The sequence below is a fragment of the Penaeus chinensis genome, chromosome 36 (assembly GCF_019202785.1).
Source record: "Penaeus chinensis breed Huanghai No. 1 chromosome 36, ASM1920278v2, whole genome shotgun sequence".
Lineage (NCBI taxonomy): Eukaryota > Metazoa > Arthropoda > Malacostraca > Decapoda > Penaeidae > Penaeus > Penaeus chinensis.
Genome location: NC_061854.1, coordinates 34,217,956 through 34,240,455, shown reverse-complemented (window position 1 = coordinate 34,240,455; position 22,500 = coordinate 34,217,956). Strand labels below are relative to the sequence as shown.

At 40.5% G+C, this 22,500-nt stretch overlaps 1 protein-coding gene across 1 annotated transcript in view; it reads right to left on the bottom strand.

Annotated features, from left to right (window-relative positions):
- Nucleotides 1–2,553: 2,553 nt before the first annotated feature.
- LOC125045128 (nascent polypeptide-associated complex subunit alpha, muscle-specific form-like) overlaps nucleotides 2,554–22,500 on the bottom strand; it is a 21,875-nt gene continuing 1,928 nt past the window's right edge. The window contains exons 2-10 of the mRNA XM_047642245.1: nucleotides 17,941–18,235; nucleotides 10,417–12,810; nucleotides 9,936–10,137; nucleotides 9,588–9,819; nucleotides 9,284–9,409; nucleotides 8,917–9,081; nucleotides 8,362–8,472; nucleotides 7,748–7,874; nucleotides 2,554–7,380 (exon numbers count right to left, since the gene is read on the bottom strand). Coding sequence (XP_047498201.1) covers nucleotides 7,100–7,380; nucleotides 7,748–7,874; nucleotides 8,362–8,472; nucleotides 8,917–9,081; nucleotides 9,284–9,409; nucleotides 9,588–9,819; nucleotides 9,936–10,137; nucleotides 10,417–12,810; nucleotides 17,941–18,235 — 3,933 coding nt within the window. The 3' untranslated portion in view covers nucleotides 2,554–7,099. The remainder of the gene's footprint in view (nucleotides 7,381–7,747; nucleotides 7,875–8,361; nucleotides 8,473–8,916; nucleotides 9,082–9,283; nucleotides 9,410–9,587; nucleotides 9,820–9,935; nucleotides 10,138–10,416; nucleotides 12,811–17,940; nucleotides 18,236–22,500) is intronic.

The following is a 22,500-nucleotide window of genomic DNA, read 5'->3' as shown; positions in this document are numbered from 1 at the left end:
TAAAATCTCACTCAGTAAAAATAAATCTGGACTTCACAGTTCTCAAGAGCAGAATACAGGAACTACCAGTCATATATATATATATGTCTATGTATATATCATTCCCTTCCTTGTAGATGATTACACCTCAGGCTGATGAAAAATATTGTTGTAATATGATGGACAAATATGGTTACGATGGCCTGTACAATGGACAACTCTACTGATTTACATCTAAAGGATTCACTGATCTATGAACATGAGGATGAGTCTATCTCGTGGACCTGATAAAATGGTAAAGACTAAATGTTGGTCTCTAGAAAAATATGAAAAAAAAGATCTTGCTATTTCTTAGAATCATCAACAGCTGATGAAATAACAATTACTAAATAAAAAGTACATGATAAAAAAAAAAAAAAAAGGTTTATCCTGCTCTTGCTACTGTGAAGTCCACTGTAACCGTCTTGCCAGCATTCAGAACTAGAGTTCAGTCCATTCCTAAATCATTCTCTTTCACAAAATTCTGCATCATCAAACTGAAGCAGACTCTCTCCTTCTACATCCATCCATTCACTCACGATGCACTCCCCTTGCAGTACTGCAACTGATACTCAACACTCACAACGTGGCACATGATCACCCTATCAGACTTGTGAGCGTAGAGCCCAGACTGAGTGGCCACGTGCTCCCGAGAAGCAGCCACATGCTGCCATCAACTTGAGGTGTGTTCATCTTTTATAAGCGCTAGACACACTTCTTAGGCACTCAAGCTGCTGACTGGCTTAGCAAAGAGCCCAATCAGAAGTCTAGAACTCTGACAATCAAAAAACACTTTACCAAGTGCCTACATCACATTGAGGGCAAACGAAGGCTTTATCCAGGATATGTACCTGACTAATATTAGAGGAAATCAGGGGGAACATCTACAGCTACATAGATCAAGTCAGATTAATGTTTCTAATGCTTAATAAAAGTGCCCTGTATCAAGACCACCTCTTTCAGCACACGCTTGGGCATATACGATTTGCTGTCCCCCAATGATATATATATATAAAACTACCACAGTATCTCTGCACTTCTGGTATATTAGCATCAGGCACCAAAAACTTTCAAAATTATTCCCATCTTAAAAAAATAATAATAAAAAAAATAAAAAATAAAAATAAAATATATATATATCAGAAATCTCCAACCTGTATTCTATGAAGATGCCACCTAAACTCTCACATTTCCACTACTTGCAAGGAAAAAGTACAAAGAAGCCACCCATTCAAAATGCATTAAATCTCACCAGTATATAGCAGCAACGAAACAAATAAAGACAAGGCAGAAAGCTTTTAAATATCTTAAGAGAGTTTTCGATTCATGTGTGCCAACAATGAAATAAAAAATTATCAATAACTTCACATAACTGATATTTTCTAAACTCCACTCCTCCCTCTACCTTTCCATTGCATTCACTATAAATCATTTTTGCTCAACAAAAATGATATATTCACTTGATAAAACAATTTGCACTGCTGCTTTATGGTCCCTACAAGTACCTCCTATTTTTGTTTACACTTTTCTACAATGAAGCTGTCATAGCATTTAAGCAACACTTCATTCCACAAATCTTTGAGTTCATCCTGATACAGCCTGTTATACCCTATGATGAATGTCCAAAGTGAAGTCCTAGAACCAAGTATATGGATATGGATATATATATAGGGAAGGGAAGGGAAGGGAAGGGAAGGGAAGGGAAGGGAAGGGAAGGGAAGGGAAGGGAAGGGAAGGGAAGGGAAGGGAAGGGAAGGGAAGGGAAGGGAAGGGAAGGGAAGGGAAGGGAAGGGAAGGGAAGGGAAGGGAAGGGAAGGGAAGGGAAGGGAAGGGAAGGGAAGGGAAGGGAAGGGAAGGGAAGGGAAGGGAAGGGAAGGGAAGGGAAGGGAAGGGAAGGGAAGGGAAGGGAAGGGAAGGGAAGGGAAGGGAAGGGAAGGGAAGGGAAGGGAAGGGAAGGGAAGGGAAGGGAAGGGAAGGGAAGGGAAGGGAAGGGAAGGGAAGGGAAGGGCAGGGAAGGGAAGGGAAGGGCAGGGCAGGGCAGGGCAGGGCAGGGAAGGGCAGGGAAGGGCAGGGCAGGGAAGGGCAGGGAAGGGCAGGGAAGGGCAGGGAAGGGCAGGGAAGGGCAGGGAAGGGCAGGGAAGGGCAGGGAAGGGCAGGGAAGGGAAGGGCAGGGAAGGGCAGGGAACAGAAGGGAAGGGAAGGGAACAGAAGGGGAAGGGGAAGGGAATCGAAGGGAAGGGACTATGGGGGGGGGGGGGGGGGGACTGACAGTCCAAGTTTAGATGGCATCAATACTGACACTGACAAATAGGCACACATTACATTCACAGAATAATTCACAGTATGGGAGTAACTGCAAAAAAAATAATTTCATTGTCCTTTTGGAGTTTAGTATTATTTAGCCGGCTTTAGCCGGCTTTTGCCGGCACGACAGCACTTTTTCACTGCGTGCTTTGGAACTGCCGTTTTAATTTTCAGTTTTATCCTATTTTTAAAATCATTTCCATTTTGAAAACAGGTTAAATACTATAAAAATTCATATTTATATCCTTTTACATTATCTAAATGTAATTTTTTATTTGGAATCTGGAATAAAAATAAATTAAGCTATCTTTGAGCAGTAATGGTCTACATGACTCAAGAGAAAATATTGAAAAGATAGTTGTACATTACCTAACCATTATTTCCTTTTTTCAGTGCATTTTGTAAGTTTAGGTTTTAATTACACTTTCAAACACTACAACTGCTGAATATCAAAGCATTAAAATATATGAAGAGGCTGAAGGAAAGATATAAAAATAACAAATTAAAATAACCTAAGTTTTACTAGTGTGACAATTTATATATTCTCAGTAGTCACACCTCTGAGCAAATACAATAGTTGGAAGATACAGGACCCCTCCAAATACAAAATGAATGACAAGGAACAGGTGCATGAAATATGTAAACCAATGATTAAACTAACTAAAAAGATATGTATAATAAATAAAAAATATATAATACAAAATAGTAAACCGATAAAATGGAAATGCAAAAACACTGCCACCCTGCTGACATCAAAGGAAAACCACAGTTGTGTAGATTATCCTACAACAGGATAAGTGTCTTGAACAGAAACTCAATATCACGTATCAGCCAATCTATTTATCCTACAGTCAAGTACAGATGATTATGTACATTCTTGTTTAGTTTTTCAATGTACTCCATAGATGTCCACAGGAGTTCCTACCTTGAGCCGATATATACTTTTCATCAGTGTATGTGTAGTTAAGGCATGTTTACTGTGGAGAGAAAAGCATTTCTGATCAAGACAATCTGCTGCTGCTCACCGACTCAACTAGTGAAGGTTGACCAAGATTTGGAGAGTAAACAGAAGATTATCTCTGTAAATTGTATTCTATAATCTGATGTGCCCTCAATCTAAACAATGGACATCTGATTTTGAGATAATATTGACCATTTCCGAAGGAAGAAAAAAAGCAAGTGATTGCTGAATTTGACTCTTTGTTAAAGACAAAAGTACAGATAGCAGTGGACTTAAGCACACCTAGAGTGCCAATTTATTGTATATACAAGCAGTTCCTTACATGTGATGCAAAGCAATCTTCAGAACCACACAGCCAGTTAAGGCCACTGCCTGAGACACAAGGTTCTAGCCAAACTGTATCTCAAGCTTGCTGCATGAGAACCATTAGGTAGAGAAAGAAATTAAAACAAGTAAAAGGTGTAAACACTTATAGAAAACAAAAGATCACATACACATATATACACAATGTATATAAGAAAGTGTATGCATGGGGAGATGTGTTTGGAGTGATGTGCACAGTATGATGTAATGTGTAATATGATAAGCAATGTGCGAGATCTGTAAATACACACAGTTTGCTCAGTTATAAGGTATCTATTAACGAAAAGTAACAGGATAGAAACAGAACAAAAGAAAATGAGGCCTGACCCATAAATCACAAAGAACCACATCAGGCCCCATCTCACACTCTAAAACGAGATCAAACGGGTGAAATTCCCTCCAAGCTGTTATAATCATTTCACATTTTGCCAAGCTCTCGCTCCATCACCAACATTAACTTGCAATAACTTCTCAATAAGGTGATGCACTGCGCTTCATTAAGTATACGGGATATCTACACCATCTACGACAACACGATCGCTTCAGGCTTCATAAAATAGGAATAGGCTCAGGTTTGGCTCAACACAGTCATCAGTTTTAAGTTTTTTTGGTTTTTTTTTTTCTTTTCTTTTCTTCTCTTTTCTACATAATTAAAAAAAGAGGGATCCTTGGAACACAACAGACAAACACTACTAGCAACTTTGGCCAAATACTCATGGGATACTGGCTTAAAAATAACAGTCAGCCTTAAAATAATATAATAAAAGATAATAAATATGAAGTGTGCATTACACAAAAATAACAAAGAAAATGCAAACAAAAATATCAATAACAATAGTAATGGTAATAACAGTAATAGTAGTAGTAATAATAATTAATAATAATTAATAATAATAATAATAATAATAATAATAATAATAATAATAATAATAATAATAATAATAATAACAGTAAATTTTCCATTTGTATTATGGGAGATCTGTAAATATGTCTCCCAATTAGGACCTAAAAAGTAAAAAGTTAAAACAAAAAAATTATAAATAAATAAATAATAATAATAATTAAAAAAATAAAATAAAAAAATAAAATGCAACCTATGTTTATGAGGAAAACAATTCCTAGCCGTTAAAAAAACGGAAGTTGTGAACAGTTTCACGCGAAATGCAACATACTAAAGTAAATCAGTAAATAAAGTTTGCTAGAAAATGTAATACGTAGCTTTAGTCTAAAATAAATCTTGAATATTTATGATTACTGCTCCTGCTGCTTCTGTTTGCTTTTACTGCATTTTTTAAAATCCTCTTAAAAATTTTGATTTTGTTTTCCTCTCACAGATAATAAGTAAGCTTAGCTACAACAATATGCTACATACCATTACATATTCTAATTTGAGAATCCTGTCTACGCTTAGGAGACATTTTCGTTTATTTACCTTTTCTTTCTTTCTTTGACTAGTTTGTATTGAACAGCCAATCAGTGTAAAAATAAAAAAAATTATCTATAACAAAGAGTGATGATAATTTTCCCCACAGACAGCAAAGCCCTGACCCAGCCCATCTATATGGCTTCCCCCCACCCCCCATGCTGAAGTGGTAAATACTATGCGTGGAACAGAAGAAGAGAGAGGAAGGAGGGGGGAGGGGGAAGCAGTCACAGGAGGAAAAAATCCTGGTCAGAGGTGAATAAACACAAAACTACGACCTCCTTTACATCTGGTTTCATTGTAGACTCTCGAGGTCCAGAGCAAACACGAAGTCAAGAGGTGAGAATTGTTACATGACTTGGGCGGCATGATAGAAATGTGGCAGCCACTTAGTAAGTTCTGGAGGGAAAAGGGACAGTAATATAAGCTTCTCTCTCTCTCTCTCTCTACATTATATGAAGGCATTGTGCCATCTGGGTGGCCATAATTGGCCTGTGCCCCTATGGCACCTTTTACGATCTGGTCCTAGAAAAAAAAAAAACCTCTTGAAAGAGTTCAGGGATCCCTTTCAACACCATATTTTTCTTAACTTCGCTTGTAACACTCCCAAATGAAGAGTTTGTCTAACTGGTCTGGAAGCATCTAAATAATACTTCAAATAACTATTCTGAATCTTTCAATCAAATACTGAAAATGCAGTGAAAAATAACCAAACCCTTGAAATTCATAAAATATGTAATGTTGCACAAATATTGAGAACCATGAATTTTCATAATAATAAAAAAAAAATTCTTATGGTTAGTTAATACATTCAACAATAATTGTTGTTCATTCTCAAGGGCTTACTAACAATCTGATATTTCTTTATACTCTTCTGAATATTATAAAATGTTTTCTCTAGTTAGATCAACATAAAAAAAAACATTAAAAAAAAAAAAACATTAAGACATAAAAGTTGTTAAAGTCATCATCTTTTAATTCATTACTTTTCAAAGATTATAATAGTATATACCTATTTTTTTTTTTTTTTTTTTTTTAAAGAGCTAGATAAATTTGACAGATGCACAATATATATCTGTCACACTGATAGCATTTAATTCAATATATATTATTGTTTCAAAGTGGGCCATATCTGAACACTTTAAAGACAGGCACATGTCATTAACAGTAACCCAGAGCCAAAGTTGAAAATTTGCAACAATATACCTAGAGACCCAATCACAATGACATACAAGCACACAAATTAACAGTGTAACTCATGGCCACTGTTATCACATTTTTTTTCTTTTTTATTAATTTTTTTTCTTTTTTTTCTTTTTTTTTGGTCAACAATGGTATGTAATTCTCTAAATCAAGTCACACCACATCCCACTCTCCATCCAAACGAATAATGGAAGCCTACAAAGAGGAATAAACCCCTTGACACCTCTTTCACTTGGAGTCCATTGTCATTTGTAAATAGCTCTGACTCTCTCTGGCTATTACAAAACCGCTCACGAAAAAAGCAAGTTCCATTTTTCCATTTGCATTTGATGTTAATATCTTTCCACTCACAATATTTTTTTCAATGACTCTTCCTTCTTGTTTTCTTTTCATCTATCTTTGAGATGTTCATCAACAAACACCTATTACTATGTCTTGTCTGGTGAAACTAACTATAGAGATATATATTGTTTATAACAAACTTGACGCAAAGAACTAATCCTCAAATGTTTAAATTTCCTTTAAAATAAACTAATGTCATTATCATGAGTATTCAACATTCCTTGGGTACAAAAGGCTAAGCAGATTATGGACACTTGTTAACTTCATGCTGCTGGCTACTTTTGGTGTCCTTGCTGTAACTCCATGCCTTTCCCGCAATCCAGGCACTGCTTGAACAGAACATACCAAGGATAGGTGGGGCCAGGTAACCATACTCTCCCTTCCCAAGATGGTTGATCTGAGCACACCATGGACCTCAGGATGAAGGGCTTCTCTCCCATGGGAGGAATCTGCAAGTCCTGGCCTCTTAATGTTCAGCAAGGTCCTCAAGATTTGGTCTTCGTTGATGGCCTTGTCATGGTGTCTCCACGACGGTAGAAAAGGAGATAGGGCACCCTGGGTGCGGCATGGCGAAGGACACTGGCCTCTGGAACAGCTTTCACACAACTGTCGTCATACCTCAACCAGCAGGTGTAACCTCCATGATATATATCTGCGATGTAGTGACCTTTAGTGGCTTCCTTTCCATCATGGTATACAACAGCCAGGAGCTTGTACTTCTTCTGTTGGGCCGAGTATTTCCCTCGACTGTTGGTTGACATTAATTCTGAAAACAAAGTTTCTATTAGTTATCACTGTATATGCTGTGTGGTGCAGTGGTAGCGTTCTTGTCTAGCAATCTTGCTAACCCTTGTTTAAATCCTGCACTGCCAGTGGATGGCAACCCAAGCCATTTCTTGCAGTTTAGACAGACAGCAGTAATTTGATGTAGTCAAGTCTAAGTCATTATTTATCATCATCATAAAAGGTTCAGAGTTTACATAAACCTTGTTCTCCTGCTATAGATTCTTTAAGTTGTATATATCTAATTTTTACTTCAGTGGATAAATCCTGCAAACCTTGCTAACTAAAAAACTTGAATCCAAAGTAATTTATTGCACAGCTGATTCAAATACCCAATTTGATCTTCTTACCTTTGGTAACTTCTAAGTCTATGGGGAAGTTGACCTTCTTCATGATCTTCTGCAGGCCACCATCCTTGTCATAGATAAACCTCTTGAGTTGCAGAATTAGGATTGGAGGGAGGTGCTCCAGGAATACCTAAAGATTGTGCCAAGGTAATTAGACATTTGACTCTTCAATCTTTAAAATGATCATACTAAATATGGTTTCACAGTCCTCATACATATAATTATTAAATTAGGCCAGAGTAACAAAAAAATAAAATCCATCTTTTTCTCTTTTACAAATATGAAAGCTCCTGATGCACTATGCTTGCCTGGCATCTTACTTAGAACTTGAGTGAATGCCAAATCAAAACAAGGAACCCCCAGTAGCCGTTACTCACATGGTCATTCCCTCCCTTCATGTTCCTCAGCCACTTTCATCCACCCACATCTAACCCCATGTTATATCACAATAAATATCCTTTTACTCTGTCTTCTTCCGCTATCCAGGTGTTAAATATCACAAATATCAAATAAAATATAATATGATTAAGTAATTCAATGATCATTTACTGAAGCATCAAATATATGCATGTCTTAAATACAAATATTTCTTCCATATACCAAGACAATTTTCTTACCTGTTTGCACACTGTCACCTCCTGGTTCGTCTTTGAGCATGTAAAATCTGGAATCTCTTCACGGCTCACAAGCTGCTCTAAAGCATCTCTAACACTCTCAACCTTGGGAGACTGTAAAAAAAGAAAGTAAGTAAGTTAGGCTGAACCTTTTCAAAAGCCATGCTCTCAGATGAAAATCAATATCAAAATGTTAGAATTCCAGTAACAATTGGAATACACAAACTTTATTGGTAGGTACATAAGTACTTTTTGTACTACATAGACAACTGCCAAATGGATATATAATAAAGAAATTAAAATAAAAACCTATATGGGAAAGATGATGAATTCTCAAAAAAATATTGACAATGGAACAAACTTTAATATATGTAGCTATAACAAATCCTTTGCTGCACCCATAAAAAACTTCAAAAGTTTGTGTAGTTTAAAAACTGCCAAAAATAAGTCTGAGAAGTCACTGAATCATGCCAAAGGATATAAACTCTGAGCCTCCTTCCCCACCCACCCCTAAATATATCAAATCAATCTATCACTAATAGAAATCCTAGTGCTCACCTGAATATCTAATGGTAGTGTGGTGAATGGTTGCAGGTTAGCAGTAGGTTGACCTCCTGCCTGGTGAAGAACAGACCTAAGCTGCCCCCAGAATATGGCACTAATGGGGGTTGGGGAGAAGTGAGCCCTTCGGGTCACACAGCACTTTTTGCGTGGGCCCATTACCTGCAAGTAGTATTTTCTTTATCAATAAGATCAGAACACCTTTACATGTATTTTAAATTTTTAGAATATACTGTATAAAACTATATACAAATACTGGGTCTTCTCTATACATGTAGCTACTGGAACCATGCTATACATCAGTAACTATCAAGATATTTTTAGTAATAACAAAGCTTTTGTTACCTGTAATCTCATAGCTTACCTGCCATTCATCATCATCTGACACCTCCTCATTGTCTGATACATTTTCCCCGTTTACGGAGCCATTGACTGAATTGCTGGCTGATGCTGCAGTATTCTCATTTACCAGCTTCAAGGCTTCCACCATCTTTTCAGAAAAAACATGATACAAGTTGTTAGCAATCTTTATTGAGGAAACTGACTGAGTAAGCAACATCCTCCAAGAAAGCCTGTTATGTCAAATTCTACCCATTATTTCCTTTACATTATCTTTACTAAGGGTATTACCAAAAGTCAGGTATAGCTGGATCCCCTAAATCTCTCACCTCCTCGTGCAAGCCATTCAAGACAACGGAGAGCATCTCTTCAGCATCTTGTTGTCGACCCTCAGTGAACATTTCCCCACTCAAGGAGGCCAACATCTTGTAGACATATGAAGGTTCGAATGGTGGGCCATTGACTATTTCTGGTTCTTTGCGTGCAGCTGAATTGTTCTTGTCTTTCTTGCTTGTCCTCAGCATGGGAGCCATATCAGAGAACTCATTTACATACTCCACACTGAAAATAGTTACAGCAATTAATAAATTATGTTTAACATTTTTTTATGCTTCTCTCTACTCTCTCATTTTTTTTTTTTCTCTTATTTTTATGAAGAAAAAATTAAGGAGACTTACATGCTATCCAGAACTGGTGTTGAAGATTTGCCCTTCTTGAGCCCAGCAATGTTGGGCACATTTCTCATTAAATTATAGAAAGGAGGGCAGGCCAGCAGGGCTTGCAGAGGAGCATTAACATAGCACCAATATCCCTTGTTGATCAGTCCTCGAGGCTGTAGAGCAACCTGGCGATGGTCTTGGTTGTACTCTCGTAACATGCCTTTTGTAAAACACAAACAAAAAAAAAAGGGGGGGGGGAGGGAAGAGAATGGAAGGGAAAGTACTTTAATTAATTGCATATCAAGGTAAAACTGTTTGAAGCCTTTCTAATACACTAACTTCTAAATAAAAGTATGCATGTCATTAACAATTTAATTTTTCTAAACAAAAATTCTTTCTGAGATGAATTAATAAAACACATCATACATTTCAGAAGCACATAATATAGGGTATACATATAGAATCCATCAACTGAAATATATCATAGCAGATGACTCACCTCCAATTTTGACCTTATCCAGATCCACTTCCGATGTAGGCTGGTCAGGGGCCTTCTCTGTTGCCTCCTCCCGAAGCTTCTCTGTCTCCTGGTTGAAGGGTGCAACATAAGCCACTTGCTTGGCTGCTCCTTCATCGGATGGCTTGAACAACTGGGACCAGCTCTTCTTCTGAGCCCAAGCTCCACCGGGTTGGGCACTGGCTGCCATCTCGGGCATCACAGCCTCCTTCTTGTTCACTTCTGAAAGAGCAGGACTGGCCACTGATGGAGTACTGGGTGGCACCACCCCACCATCACCAGCTATTACCACTGTCCCACCATTTGCTGCCCATGAAGAGGAGGCAGTGCTCTTGTTTCCTGATGGGACTGGAGGCTCCACAATTGAAGGAGGGGAAGCTTTGAAAGGAACATTGACTGGGGAAACACTCTGGGAGACTGCAGGTGGAATGATCACAGCTGCTTTGGGAACCGGCACAAATTCCACTGGCTCCTGAGGATCAACATTAGGTTGAATCTCATCCGACATGAAGGTTATCTCGGACAAAGTAGTATGATTACCGGTAATGTCAACAGCCAGCTTCTGCATGTGCTTCCCTTTATTGAAGTTGGGGATTAGAATCTGAGGCTCATGCACAGGGGGCTTACCAGATGAACCCAATCCATTCTGAGCAGAATGAGGCTTGTTGGAGACAGATTTAACCTCCTTTATGTCCGGGGTTGTGACTGGTTTGGCTATGGGGGGAGAGACTGGAGCATGGTTTTCCTCATAAACCAGTTGAGTGGAATTAGGAATATTCTCCTGAATGTCTGGAACTGGTTGTTCAGGTTCTGCAGGAATGTTAGTGATTACTGATTCTACAGGATCTTCTAAGGACAAGGCAGCTGTCTGTGTGATGAGGGAGTTAGACTTATCTGTTTCTTCTATAGCAATAGGTATCTCTGTTGAAGTTGATGCTCCATCTGTTGGCTGTACACCACCTGAACCATCATTTTCAAATTGTGAAGCAGGAGCCTGAGAGTCGGCCACAAACTGTCCATTGGTTTGGCCTTCTACTGGCAATGGAGCTTCCTGGGGTTCGTAGTTTGCCGGCTGCTGTTGAGCTACTGGTGGCTGCTGCTGGGGCTCCAATACTGCAGGAGGAGGTTGTTGAGGGGGTGGTGGCTGTGGCTGTGGAGGGGGAGGCTGCTGATGCTGCTGTGGCTGTGCTGGTACGTGAAATTGATCCTGATGAGGTACATGAACTTGCTGTGGCTCATGTTGTGGGTAATGCGGCTGCTGCTGTTGATGATGATGAAGCGGAGGCTGCTGGTGCTGTAGAGGCGGCGGAGGCTGGTGATGATGTGGAGGTTGCTGTGGGGGCTGGTGTGTAGATTGGTGATGTGGCAGCTGATGGTGCATGTGCTGGAGTGTGCTGGGATGCTGCGAGCCAGGAGGCATTGTCTGCTGCTGGTAGGGCATCATGTGGCCCTGGTTTGGAGCCTGATACTGTACATAATGGGAGTACTGTTGAGGTTGGTACATAAGTGGTACACCCTGAACAGTTTGTGCAGCTGGGACACTAGGGTAGTGTGGATAATTGGCTCCACGCATTTGGTACGGCACATTTGGATACATATAGGGTCCAGCCACATGGCCATATTGGGGGGGTCCCATGCCATCTGTGTAGTGTTTCTCATTGCCATACCCTGAGTGGTCACTGCTGACCGAGTTGCTTCTCTCACTGTTGTTGCGCTTCCCACGTCCACGTCCACGCCCACGCCCACGGTGGCCCCCTCTGAACTGGTCAAACCTCCTGTTCTCAAACTCTGGCTTATTTTCATGCATGGGTTTGACAACGGGAGGCACATGCACAGCAGGCTGATCAGACATGACTGGCACAGACTGCATGACAGGGGCAGCTGGAGGAGACTGAGACGGTCCAGCACTTGATGTGATAACAGGAGCCTGCCCCTGACCTCCATTATAGGGGGAAAGGTTGACGTGACAGTTAGCGACATAGACTGTTGCTCCATGAGGCAAAACAGTAGGCGGCGGGATTTGAGTGTACAAGTTATTAGGCGGAGGCTGCGGGTGTGGAGGGGGGGGCATGTGTGGGTTATATATTGGGGGGTTGTTAGGGGAAGCTGACAGATAAGGTTGGTGGAACATCTGCTGGCCCCCCTGTGGAGCTCCCTGCTGGTTCTGCGAAGAAATAATGGGTGGAGGCACGTTGAAGTCCCTGACCGGGACTATCTCTGCAGGCACAGAGGTGGCCAGTGTGGCAGCTGCAGCAGTGGTGGTGGTGGTGGTTGGGGTGGTGATAGTGGTGCTGGTGATGGAGGTGGCCTGGGGTGGTGGTGGTGGTGGTCGAGAGTCAGCCATCACACTCACCTTACCATCGCCAACGAAGCCCCCTGCAAGTCAAATGTGAACCTCAGTTTACCAGATGAATGTGGAAATTGGCTTACCAAGAAATCTCTCGTTCTGCCAAATTATTTGCCATGCAAATAATTCTCAGAAACTTTGGCAAATTCCCACATTCTATTAATAGGACAAACCATTCCCAAACCAAACTTAGAGATTAAATTAGTAAGATAAAATGCATGCAAAATCCTCCCCAGACATGCAATAGGCTGGCCTGACGTTTTCACTTATTCCTTACTTTTTTTTCTTTTTTTCTCATTACTTGTTTTCATCATATTTCTAGGACTTCAAATGTGGGGGTATATGAGTAATGCAATAAAATATAGAGGGCCAAAGGAAAATTAACTTTTAACAGGACACTTTTTTCCTAATACAAAATATCAAAATTTGTTATACGCTGAACAGCAGGAGCAACTTTCAGTCATTTATTAGATATACACATGTATAGTGGTGGCTATTGACAAAATGTACTGGGGGCACAGCAACCTTATCCATTCCCTTTGAGCAGTGAATTTAACCTGACATATTCTAAGTTCCTGCATTGAATAAACAACACACATGGAGGTTTGCCTCCTGCTTATATAATCAGTCTTTATCTTTCTCAGACACACTTGCCCCCCCCTCCCCCCCTCCCTCCCTCCCTCCCCCCCCCTCCCTCCCTCACTCCCTCCCTCCCTCCCTCCCTCCTACATACATTCACAGAGAATGAGTATACACTCGAGTATATGCACAAGTAGGTGTTGTGTTAACGTAGGTGTGTCTCGTGTGGGTGTGGGGCGTGGGTGTGTCTCGTGTGGGCGTGGGCGTGGGTGTGTCTCGTGTGGGCGTGGGCGTGGGTGTGTCTCGTGTGGGCGTGGGCGTGGGTGTGTCTCGTGTGGGCGTGGGTGGGTGTCTCGTGTGGGCGTGGGCGTGGGTGTGTCTCGTGTGGGCGTGCGTGGGTGTGTCTCGTGTGGGGTGGGCTGTGGGTGTCTCGTGTGGGCGTGGGCGTGGTGTCTCTCGTGTCGTGGCGTGGGGTGTCTCGTGTGGGCGTGGGGTGGTGTTCTCGTGTGGGCTGCTGTGGGGTGTGTCTCGTGTGCGTGGGCGTGGGTGTGTCTCGTGTGGGCGTGGGCGTGGGTGTTCTCGTGTGGGCGTGGTGGGTGTGTCTCGTGTGTGGGCGTGGGTGGTCTCGTGTGGGCGTGGGCGGTGTGTCTCGTGTGGGCGTGGGCGTGTCTCGTGTGGGCGTGGGCGTGTCTCGTGTGGGCGTGGGCGTGGGTGTGTCTCGTGTGCGTGCCGTGGGCGTGGGTGTCTCTCGTGGGGTGGGCGTGGGTGTCTCTCGTGTGGGCGTGGGCGTGTCTCGTGTGGGGCGTGTCTCGTGTGGGCGTGGGCGTGGCGTGGGGTGTCTCGTGTGGGCGTGGGCGTGGGCGTGTCTCGTGTGGGCATAGGCGTGGGCGTGTCTCGTGTGGGCGTGGGCGTGGGTGTGTCTCGTGTGGGCATAGGCGTGGGCGTGTCTCGTGTGGGCGTGGGCGTGGGCGTGTCTCGTGTGGGCGTGGGCGTGGGCGTGTCTCGTGTGGGCGTGGGCGTGGGTGTGTGCGCTGAATGTGAATTTGCTTTTGTGTACATCTTCATTTCACAAAGCCAATATGTACTTTCCAAGTAACCTGACAATAATATGACAACTGTCCCAGTATTGTTTAAAAAAACTATTAATTACAGTTTTCTTTAACCCTTCATTGGCTGTGTCAGATATTTCAGCACCACTCATTCTGGTGACTTCTCGCAACGGTCTAGCCTTTCCAGAGGGGGTTCGTTGTGTACAGCAGCTTTTTCCACTGGACTCATTTGAGAGACATGACACCTACAGCCCTACCAATCATGATGAGTTGGTTTTGCACGGTAGCTATACGCATGCCTGGCTATAAAAGTTTAATGTCTTCAGTACAATGATGCCTATATGATGTCATTGCAGTAAACCTGAGTTATCAGTTTTCTAATTATGCCAGCCTGGCACATAAGGGACTAGTTATGGGTGAACTCCCACATTAACCCATTGGCGACGGGTGTAGAAAACTAAAAAAAACTCTACACTCTGGCGATCCACGGCAACACGCCGACTTTGAGCGCGTGAATTTGGTACATCAAGCCGAATCATTGCCTCGGGGCACTTTGGCACGCCGCCGTGGCGGACAGCCGCACGCCACATTTCGAGCGTATTGTTATGACACCTATCGGCGTGACCCGTCGGGAATGGGTTAAGCTAATTGGAGAGGTTGTTGGTCCAAGGAGACAAATCTTTACGAATTTTGCTTCCTGTATTTGGAATATTGTGCCAGCAACATCGATTGGCTTTATTATGAACTCTGCCCTGTCCTTTACTTATTTTCACACGTTCTATCTATGTCTGTTGATAGTAGCATTTGTATGAGAAAAAATGCCAATGCCAGCCAAAAATCTCCGTTGATAGTGTCACCATTGTCACCATTAAGGTGATGAGCAAGAATTTCCCCTTATATGATCTTGTCAGTGACTTTTGTGAAAGATTAGACAGAGTGGCTTAACACCTTAAGTGGGAATATTGGTTAAATTGTTTCTTTGTTTTCAAGACATTGTGAATCCTGATGATGATGATTTTTTTAAGGGTTGATTAGGGTCTCAGTTTTTGTATTAATACATTTAGTTAATCTGAGATTAATGGAACATAAAACAAACATCACAGGGTGTCCTATGGTCCACAGTTTTTTTTTTCCAAAACAACTGTGGCCTATGCATGCACCTTGAAAACATATCTATTAGAAAAAGTCAAATATCAGAGTGTTTGTGTTACACATTCACAATCATCAATGAAAAAGCTAACTTTTCTTCCCTGTAGCTTTGAGGGTTACATCTCTTAAAATTTTAGGTGTTTATTGCATGGACTGTGGTCTTACAAATACCAGTTATCATAAGAATCATGAAGTCAATTCAATGGGTAATACAGCCAACATGTGTGAGACAAGACAAGGACCATGTCACTTCTGATGAATATACCACAGGAATACTCTCAAAAGTACAAAAACATACTGTTTGAGAATTATATGGGAGAAAACTTTCCATTTTAGGTTGTATAATTGTTCTCTACTTTATCACCAACATCTAACAAGAAAACATTTAGTAACCATACAACTTGTGACAATATCTCTAAATAATGTTAACTTCTTCTGCTGAATGATTATATAAAACATCTATAAATTACTGTTACACTTTTGAGCATGGATAAAGACAAGATTGTCAGCGGTATCAACCACTTCTTTACTGACCAGCTCCCAACATTACAAACAAAATATGCCACACTGACTTACAATGTGAAGCAATATGTATTGTATCTTTTACTTCTCAACTGTTCACTCTTGATTTGTTTTCATAATGACTACAAGAGGATACATTTATATTAAAAACCCTATAAAATAAATCATATGATCATGATGAATAAGTCAAAAGGAGACAATTCGTTTTCTATAAAAATATATACACATATAAGACTGATTCTTCTAAAAGTATGTCAATGTTGAATTTTGTCACGCTCCATCTAAGCTTTTGTTCTTTAACCCTTATCTTCCAGGCCATGCCTATAGCAATCGTAACAAACTGACTTGACAAGGCAGGTATGGCTGTAGGCATCATGACATGCTAGAGCGCGCCGAGCTACATGTAGCAGACTCCTGGGCCAAACGGGACAGTTGCCAGAAGCCTCCAGAGTCAGCGAAGCCAAGAGGTTTCCGATTCTATCATTAACAGGTTAAACAGACATGCTGCTATCAATATTTGGAGATCTGGTATGATACAAGTATTTTTAGATGTGGACTTGAACATCACACAATTTCAATAAAGAGATTAATATATTCTTTGTATCATTAATCATCTTCACCAATACTTACATGTTACATGCATACAAACACACTTGTATTTCTATACTTTTCTTTATCTTTTTCCCCCCCCCCACTGTGTAGCAGTTTATAACTTAATTTCAAATGATAGAACTTTTTTACTTTGAACTCCATAAAAAAGTAGTAAGACTAAATATAAATTTGTCAATATCATCTGGGTTACAAACTAACAAAAAACACAACAAATCGATCACACACTACATCAATTACACTTGGTAGAAAGATAGAAAAGGTAAGAAATGTAAAAAAGAAAATTATCAAACCACTCAAACTATGCTATCCCTAATCTCATAGCTTGAAGACAGGATGAGGCATAAAGCAACTGGGAGAAACTTCATTTCTCTTTACTGATGCCCCTTTGAAACACAAAAATCCTCTTACTTCTGATAAGACACATCTTGCCATACTGTACATGATCCATCTCTTAAGGATGTCATTCAAGATACAGCCTCCATTGTCTATGGAAAAATGATGCACACTGCATCCACATAGGATCATATTCACAGGTTTCTTTGAAGACACTATGAAGGTACACAATGGTTCCATTTCTCTGCTTGGACGGTAGATCCTGTTTCTCCTCACAAAAGAAAATTAGATCTCAGATCTTATCAACCTGGTTTCCAACAGAGAATATTACAGAAGTAGGCCTCAATGAAGAATATCGAGAATTATTGAGTCATTTTAGCATGGCTTTAGAGGCTGACCACATTTTAAGTCAAATGATGCCTTACAACAAAAGCCAAGTGGTCTAAGTTGCTTCTAAAACAGAACAATAATACAGCAAATGCCCTAAATCTCATAACCCATCACACAAACTATTTCTTTATACTGGACTTCTAGGAAAGCATAGGTCATTATATATGACCTGAAACATTGCTCTGATTTCTAAAAGCAATTTACACAGTATGCCAAGAAGTGTAATGTATACTTCATCACAATAAAAAGACTGATACCTCATCAATTCATACAAAATAAACCAAAAAAATAAAATAAAATAAAATCACTGATTATTCACCTCTCCCATGACAATGCAGATCTAAAGATTTCCCCAAGTCATAGTACTGCAACAAATAAATCATTCTGATGTTAAAACCTAGAAACCCAAGTATCTTCCCTTTTAGATCTATCTCAGAGACAAGGACTGCACACCAAACAGAGAAGCAAACCACCCACCATCACCCCCAGTAAGGTCTCCACCACAAGCCAGGCTGATAAACTCACCATCAGGGAGGAAAGTCCCTGGTCCTGCGAACTCCTCATGGCCAATGTCAGGAATGGTCTGGTCCATCAGCATTGGAGGCTCCTCCACTTCCTTGTCAGCAGCTGTTACTTGTGGGGATGGTGACAGAGCAGGGGAGGAAGCTGCCTGTTCTTCTGCGGTGGCCCCAACCCTCCGAGGGGCAATGGGCACCTCCGTGGCCAGCACCTGCACAGCAGGATTACTCTCCCGGCAGAGTGCCACCAGATATTGGCTGACATCCTCTCCCACCCCATCCAGGTCAAGGAACTCCAAGCCCTAGGAAAGAAAAGAATCAACATTAAAAATATTGTAACACTTTCTTTTAGACTACAATTTAAAATTAAAGCCACAAAATCAGTTCATACAATGATCAACTATTATCTAAATATCAGATATATCTTACTCGTGTGTGTGTGTGTGTGTGTGTGTGTGTGTGTGTGTGTGTGTGTGTGTGTGTGTGTGTGTGTGTGTGTGTGTGTGTGTGTGTGTGTGTGTGTGTGTGTGTGCGCGCAGCATGCATATGTGTATGGATGTGCGTACATGTGTATGTATGAACATATGAGTATATATATGTATAAGTGTATGTATGTATATAAGCTGCTTCCTTCAATATAATATGACAACATGAAAGGAAAATGTGAAACACCAGTCACCTTTTCCAATAAGTTGTCATACAAAATATTACTAAGAACAAAGAATGTCTGAACCTTCTTGGGATTTCACAAGTAAAAAAGTCGAAACACTTTGCTACTATTCTGCTCAGAGATTGAGTTCATAATATCAATTCATTTAACTTTGCTACTAGCTCTTAATGTTTCTGTGGTATTGATGTGATGATAAGCAGGGCTTTATGGGAAGAAATCCAACCACAATATTACACTGTATGTTGTCAGTGGCCAGTAGCATTCAAAATACAAAAAGGATTAGGCTAAAGTTTTGAGAGCTCTTATTCTAAGATGTTAAACTTTGTGACTGGGATCATTTGATGTTACACACACAGGTATCCCCCATTCATTTTGTTTATTTTCTAACAGTGAAGATTCTAGCTATGGTGTGTTCTACACTTTCACCAGAAGCAACCCCCCCCAAAAAAAAAATATATATATATTTGTCAAAATAGGTCACAACAATGCTCCAATAAACAAGTTGTGTGGATGCAAGCAAAATTTCCTTCATTCTTATCTTCATTGTATAACTGGTTTTCCAGGAATGATTTTGAGGACACATGTACTATCAACCCATTTGCCCTGGATTTATGTTCTGTCCCCTGTAGTTTTTGGTGAATTTTGCTACATACAGATGGCTCCGCATGTGCTCAGCCACCAAGAAGTCTATCAAGTAGGCCCTAGTTACCGATCCTAATTTTCCCATTCCTTGAATTAGCGGGAAAATGTCTTTCTTATTAATACCATTGCTATCGATGTTATGTTATGATGTTATGATTATTAAATTGTCATTAACCCTTTGGTGACGGGTCACGCCTATAGGCGTCATAACAATACACTCCAAATGTGGCGTGCGGCTGTCCGCCATGGTGGCGCGCCAAAGTGCCCCGAGGCAATGATACGGCTTGATGTACCGAATTCATGCGCTCAAAGTCGGCGCGTTGCCATGGTTCGCCAGAGCGTAGAGTTGTTTTTAGTTTTCTACACCCGTCACCAATGGGTTATAATATTTAAGACAACAAAATGATACAAAGGACCCTTTCCTAAAGTGAAGGAAAAGGGTAAACAGGTGAGATAGGTACTTCTGATAAACTGGCTATTTGATGATTAAAAACTTGTAGAGCTATCTATGTATAAATACAATAAATAAATGTATATTTCAGTGGGCATGGCATGTATTCTTGCCACATGGGGCAAATGGGTTAATGGCCTCCAATACCATAAGCAATAATAATGGGTTTGTATCTAATAATATTCTGTAAAATTCCATGCAGTATGGCTAATCTTTATCTGAACCTTCTAATGGAAACTCTTCAAATTTGGTCGACATCAACAACCCTGACAGTTTCCTTGATTAATGACAACTTGTCAGGGAGGCCTACATGCATTGACTTGCTAGAATACACATGGAGGCCTATGCCAACCTTCAGCCTGTGAAGGACTGCAGGCATTTGTAAAATCATTAACTGTACTATTATTCTTTTCTCAAGTGTCACTTAGGTTCCTTTAAAAAGAACTATTTCGTAACAGTTAAGTATCAGAAAATTTACTTTAGTTCAGTATATCATATTCACTCAAGGTATATTATGCTATGGTAATTTTTAAAAATTTCAACAGCCATCCACTCTTACAAATATTTTTAAATCTTTCAATTACCTACACTAAAATGTGTGTGAAGACAATTTCCATCACAAATTAACCCATTTCTGCCAGGTGTAGAAAATAAATAAAAATTCTACACTCTGGAGATTAATGGCAATTAGTTGACTTTGAGCGCGGGAGTTTGCTACATCAAGCTGAATGCCCGGCTTGAAGCACTTTGGCACATCACCGCAGCGTACAGCCGTACTCCGCAGGCCAAGCGGTTTGTTATGATGTCACAGGGAAAGGCCCAGCAGAAACGGGTTAAATAAATGAAAGTATTGGTAATGTTTACGATGCAACCCCTGAGATCAAGCCCCTATTACTTTAGACATTCCTGGAAAATACACAAACTTTGCCATATGAATCAAGAACCTCTTTAATACCCAGACCCCCATTTGATTACTGCATTTCCTTACTGAGGGCTCTGCCCCCAGACACCCACCCGATCAGCAAGGACTTACTCTGTGTGTGCCATTTGTGGCAACATATTTTCTTCATTTTGGATATTTTTTGTCTGTGCAAATTTTTATTTGATTTTATAGGGCCATTTTTTTACCTATAGATACATATGAAAGTATTACATCTTGTACAAAATTTTACCTTTTAACTATATGGCTGTGGAAAACAAACTATATTTCTTTTTCAGCTTTATTTTATTTGTTAAACATTTTGAAGCATACCCTATGTAAGTCCACAAATTCTACTACAAAATGCACAGGTTATAAGGGTTTATTAATAGGGACCTGTGTTGCACAAACAAGATGACGTGCAACATTGGTCACCCTGCCTTACTACATAAACTACAACATGAAAAAGGTGCTACAGTCCATAGTGACCAGTTGCCACGCTACAGCAATAGGTAGGTAAACATGGAAGAGCTCTTGCTAGTGGCAGAGGTACATTTTGCACTGATGTTGCATTTACTTTCAACTACTGGAGCAGGATCATCAGTTTTATATGCTAACAAAAGAAAAACAAATAATCTTATATTCATCGCATTATCCTGCATTGTTCAACCCTTCTGTAACCCATCATATTTATAATGAGAATATTTGGAAAACTTTCCGTATATGTCAACCAAGAGTACAGTAAAATAAGTGTATGGAGTGGATACCTGGACGAAAACTAAGACACTTTTCCTCTATGGCAAAAGGTGCGCAAATCTAAAATAAGGGAGATACAGGACAGAGAAGAGAGAAGATCGACCCTTAATTTTCTAAGTCCTTTTCCATGTTTCCCTCGCGAGGATCAAAACAAATGTGATGCGTAACTCATTATTGCGATCCATCAAGTAGTCCATGTATTGCTACGCGCTTGTGAGAAGGCTTATTCTGTCATTACTAGCGTCTGTTTTTCCAAATTCATGTATGTAATGCATTCTTCTAGTATTATTATACTTCTTTTACGTCTTTTGGTAATTTTTTACACTATTCTGTACAATAACCTTATGCGCATGCGTGTTTTCACCGGGAGATTTGACAGGCCATCCAGCACCATTAGCTAAGAAACGCCGGTGAGAAATGTTTCGTTTAAAGTGCTGCATTGACTCCGGGTCATTTTTAAAGCCATATTATGGATATACAAGACAAATAGACATTATTCTCAATCAAAGCCTGATATTTGAGCCCAACAAGTGCCCCAAATGCCAAAAAAAGTGATAGAAACCAAGCAATTCTGCCCATAGACAGAAACGTAGAAAAGTTCGGTCTATTGCTATATTAAGGTATGTGGTTTAACCCTGGGGGTGCAGGGAGGCTAGGTAATATGTAGATCATATTTTCCTAAAGTCATGGGGGTCCAGGGGGCATAGCCCCTTGGCTAGGCGTACATATTACCAAGGGGGTTCAGGGGGCATAGCCCCCTGGCTAGGCATATATACTACTAAGGGGGTCCAGGGAGCATAGCCCCCTGGCTAGGCGTATTTAATACCACAGAGGTCATAGTGTATAAATCCCACAGGGTTAGGTTAGGTTGGTTTATTGGTTAGGACGTATTGTACGATTACCACGGGATCTGGATTATGTGAATTCCCGTAGATTTTCGCCGAATGATGGGTTTGGTTCCCGTAGTTTTTCAAAAGTTGACGCGTCAGTCCGTAGACTTTCAATGATGGCGGTGGCGCCTGTAGAATTTCATTAGCCGATTTTGAGTGTTTTTTGTGCTTGTTTTACACATTTCTGTTCTCTATTTTTCTTATTTCAGCCGGTTCTACCCCATAATTTCCCTGATCTA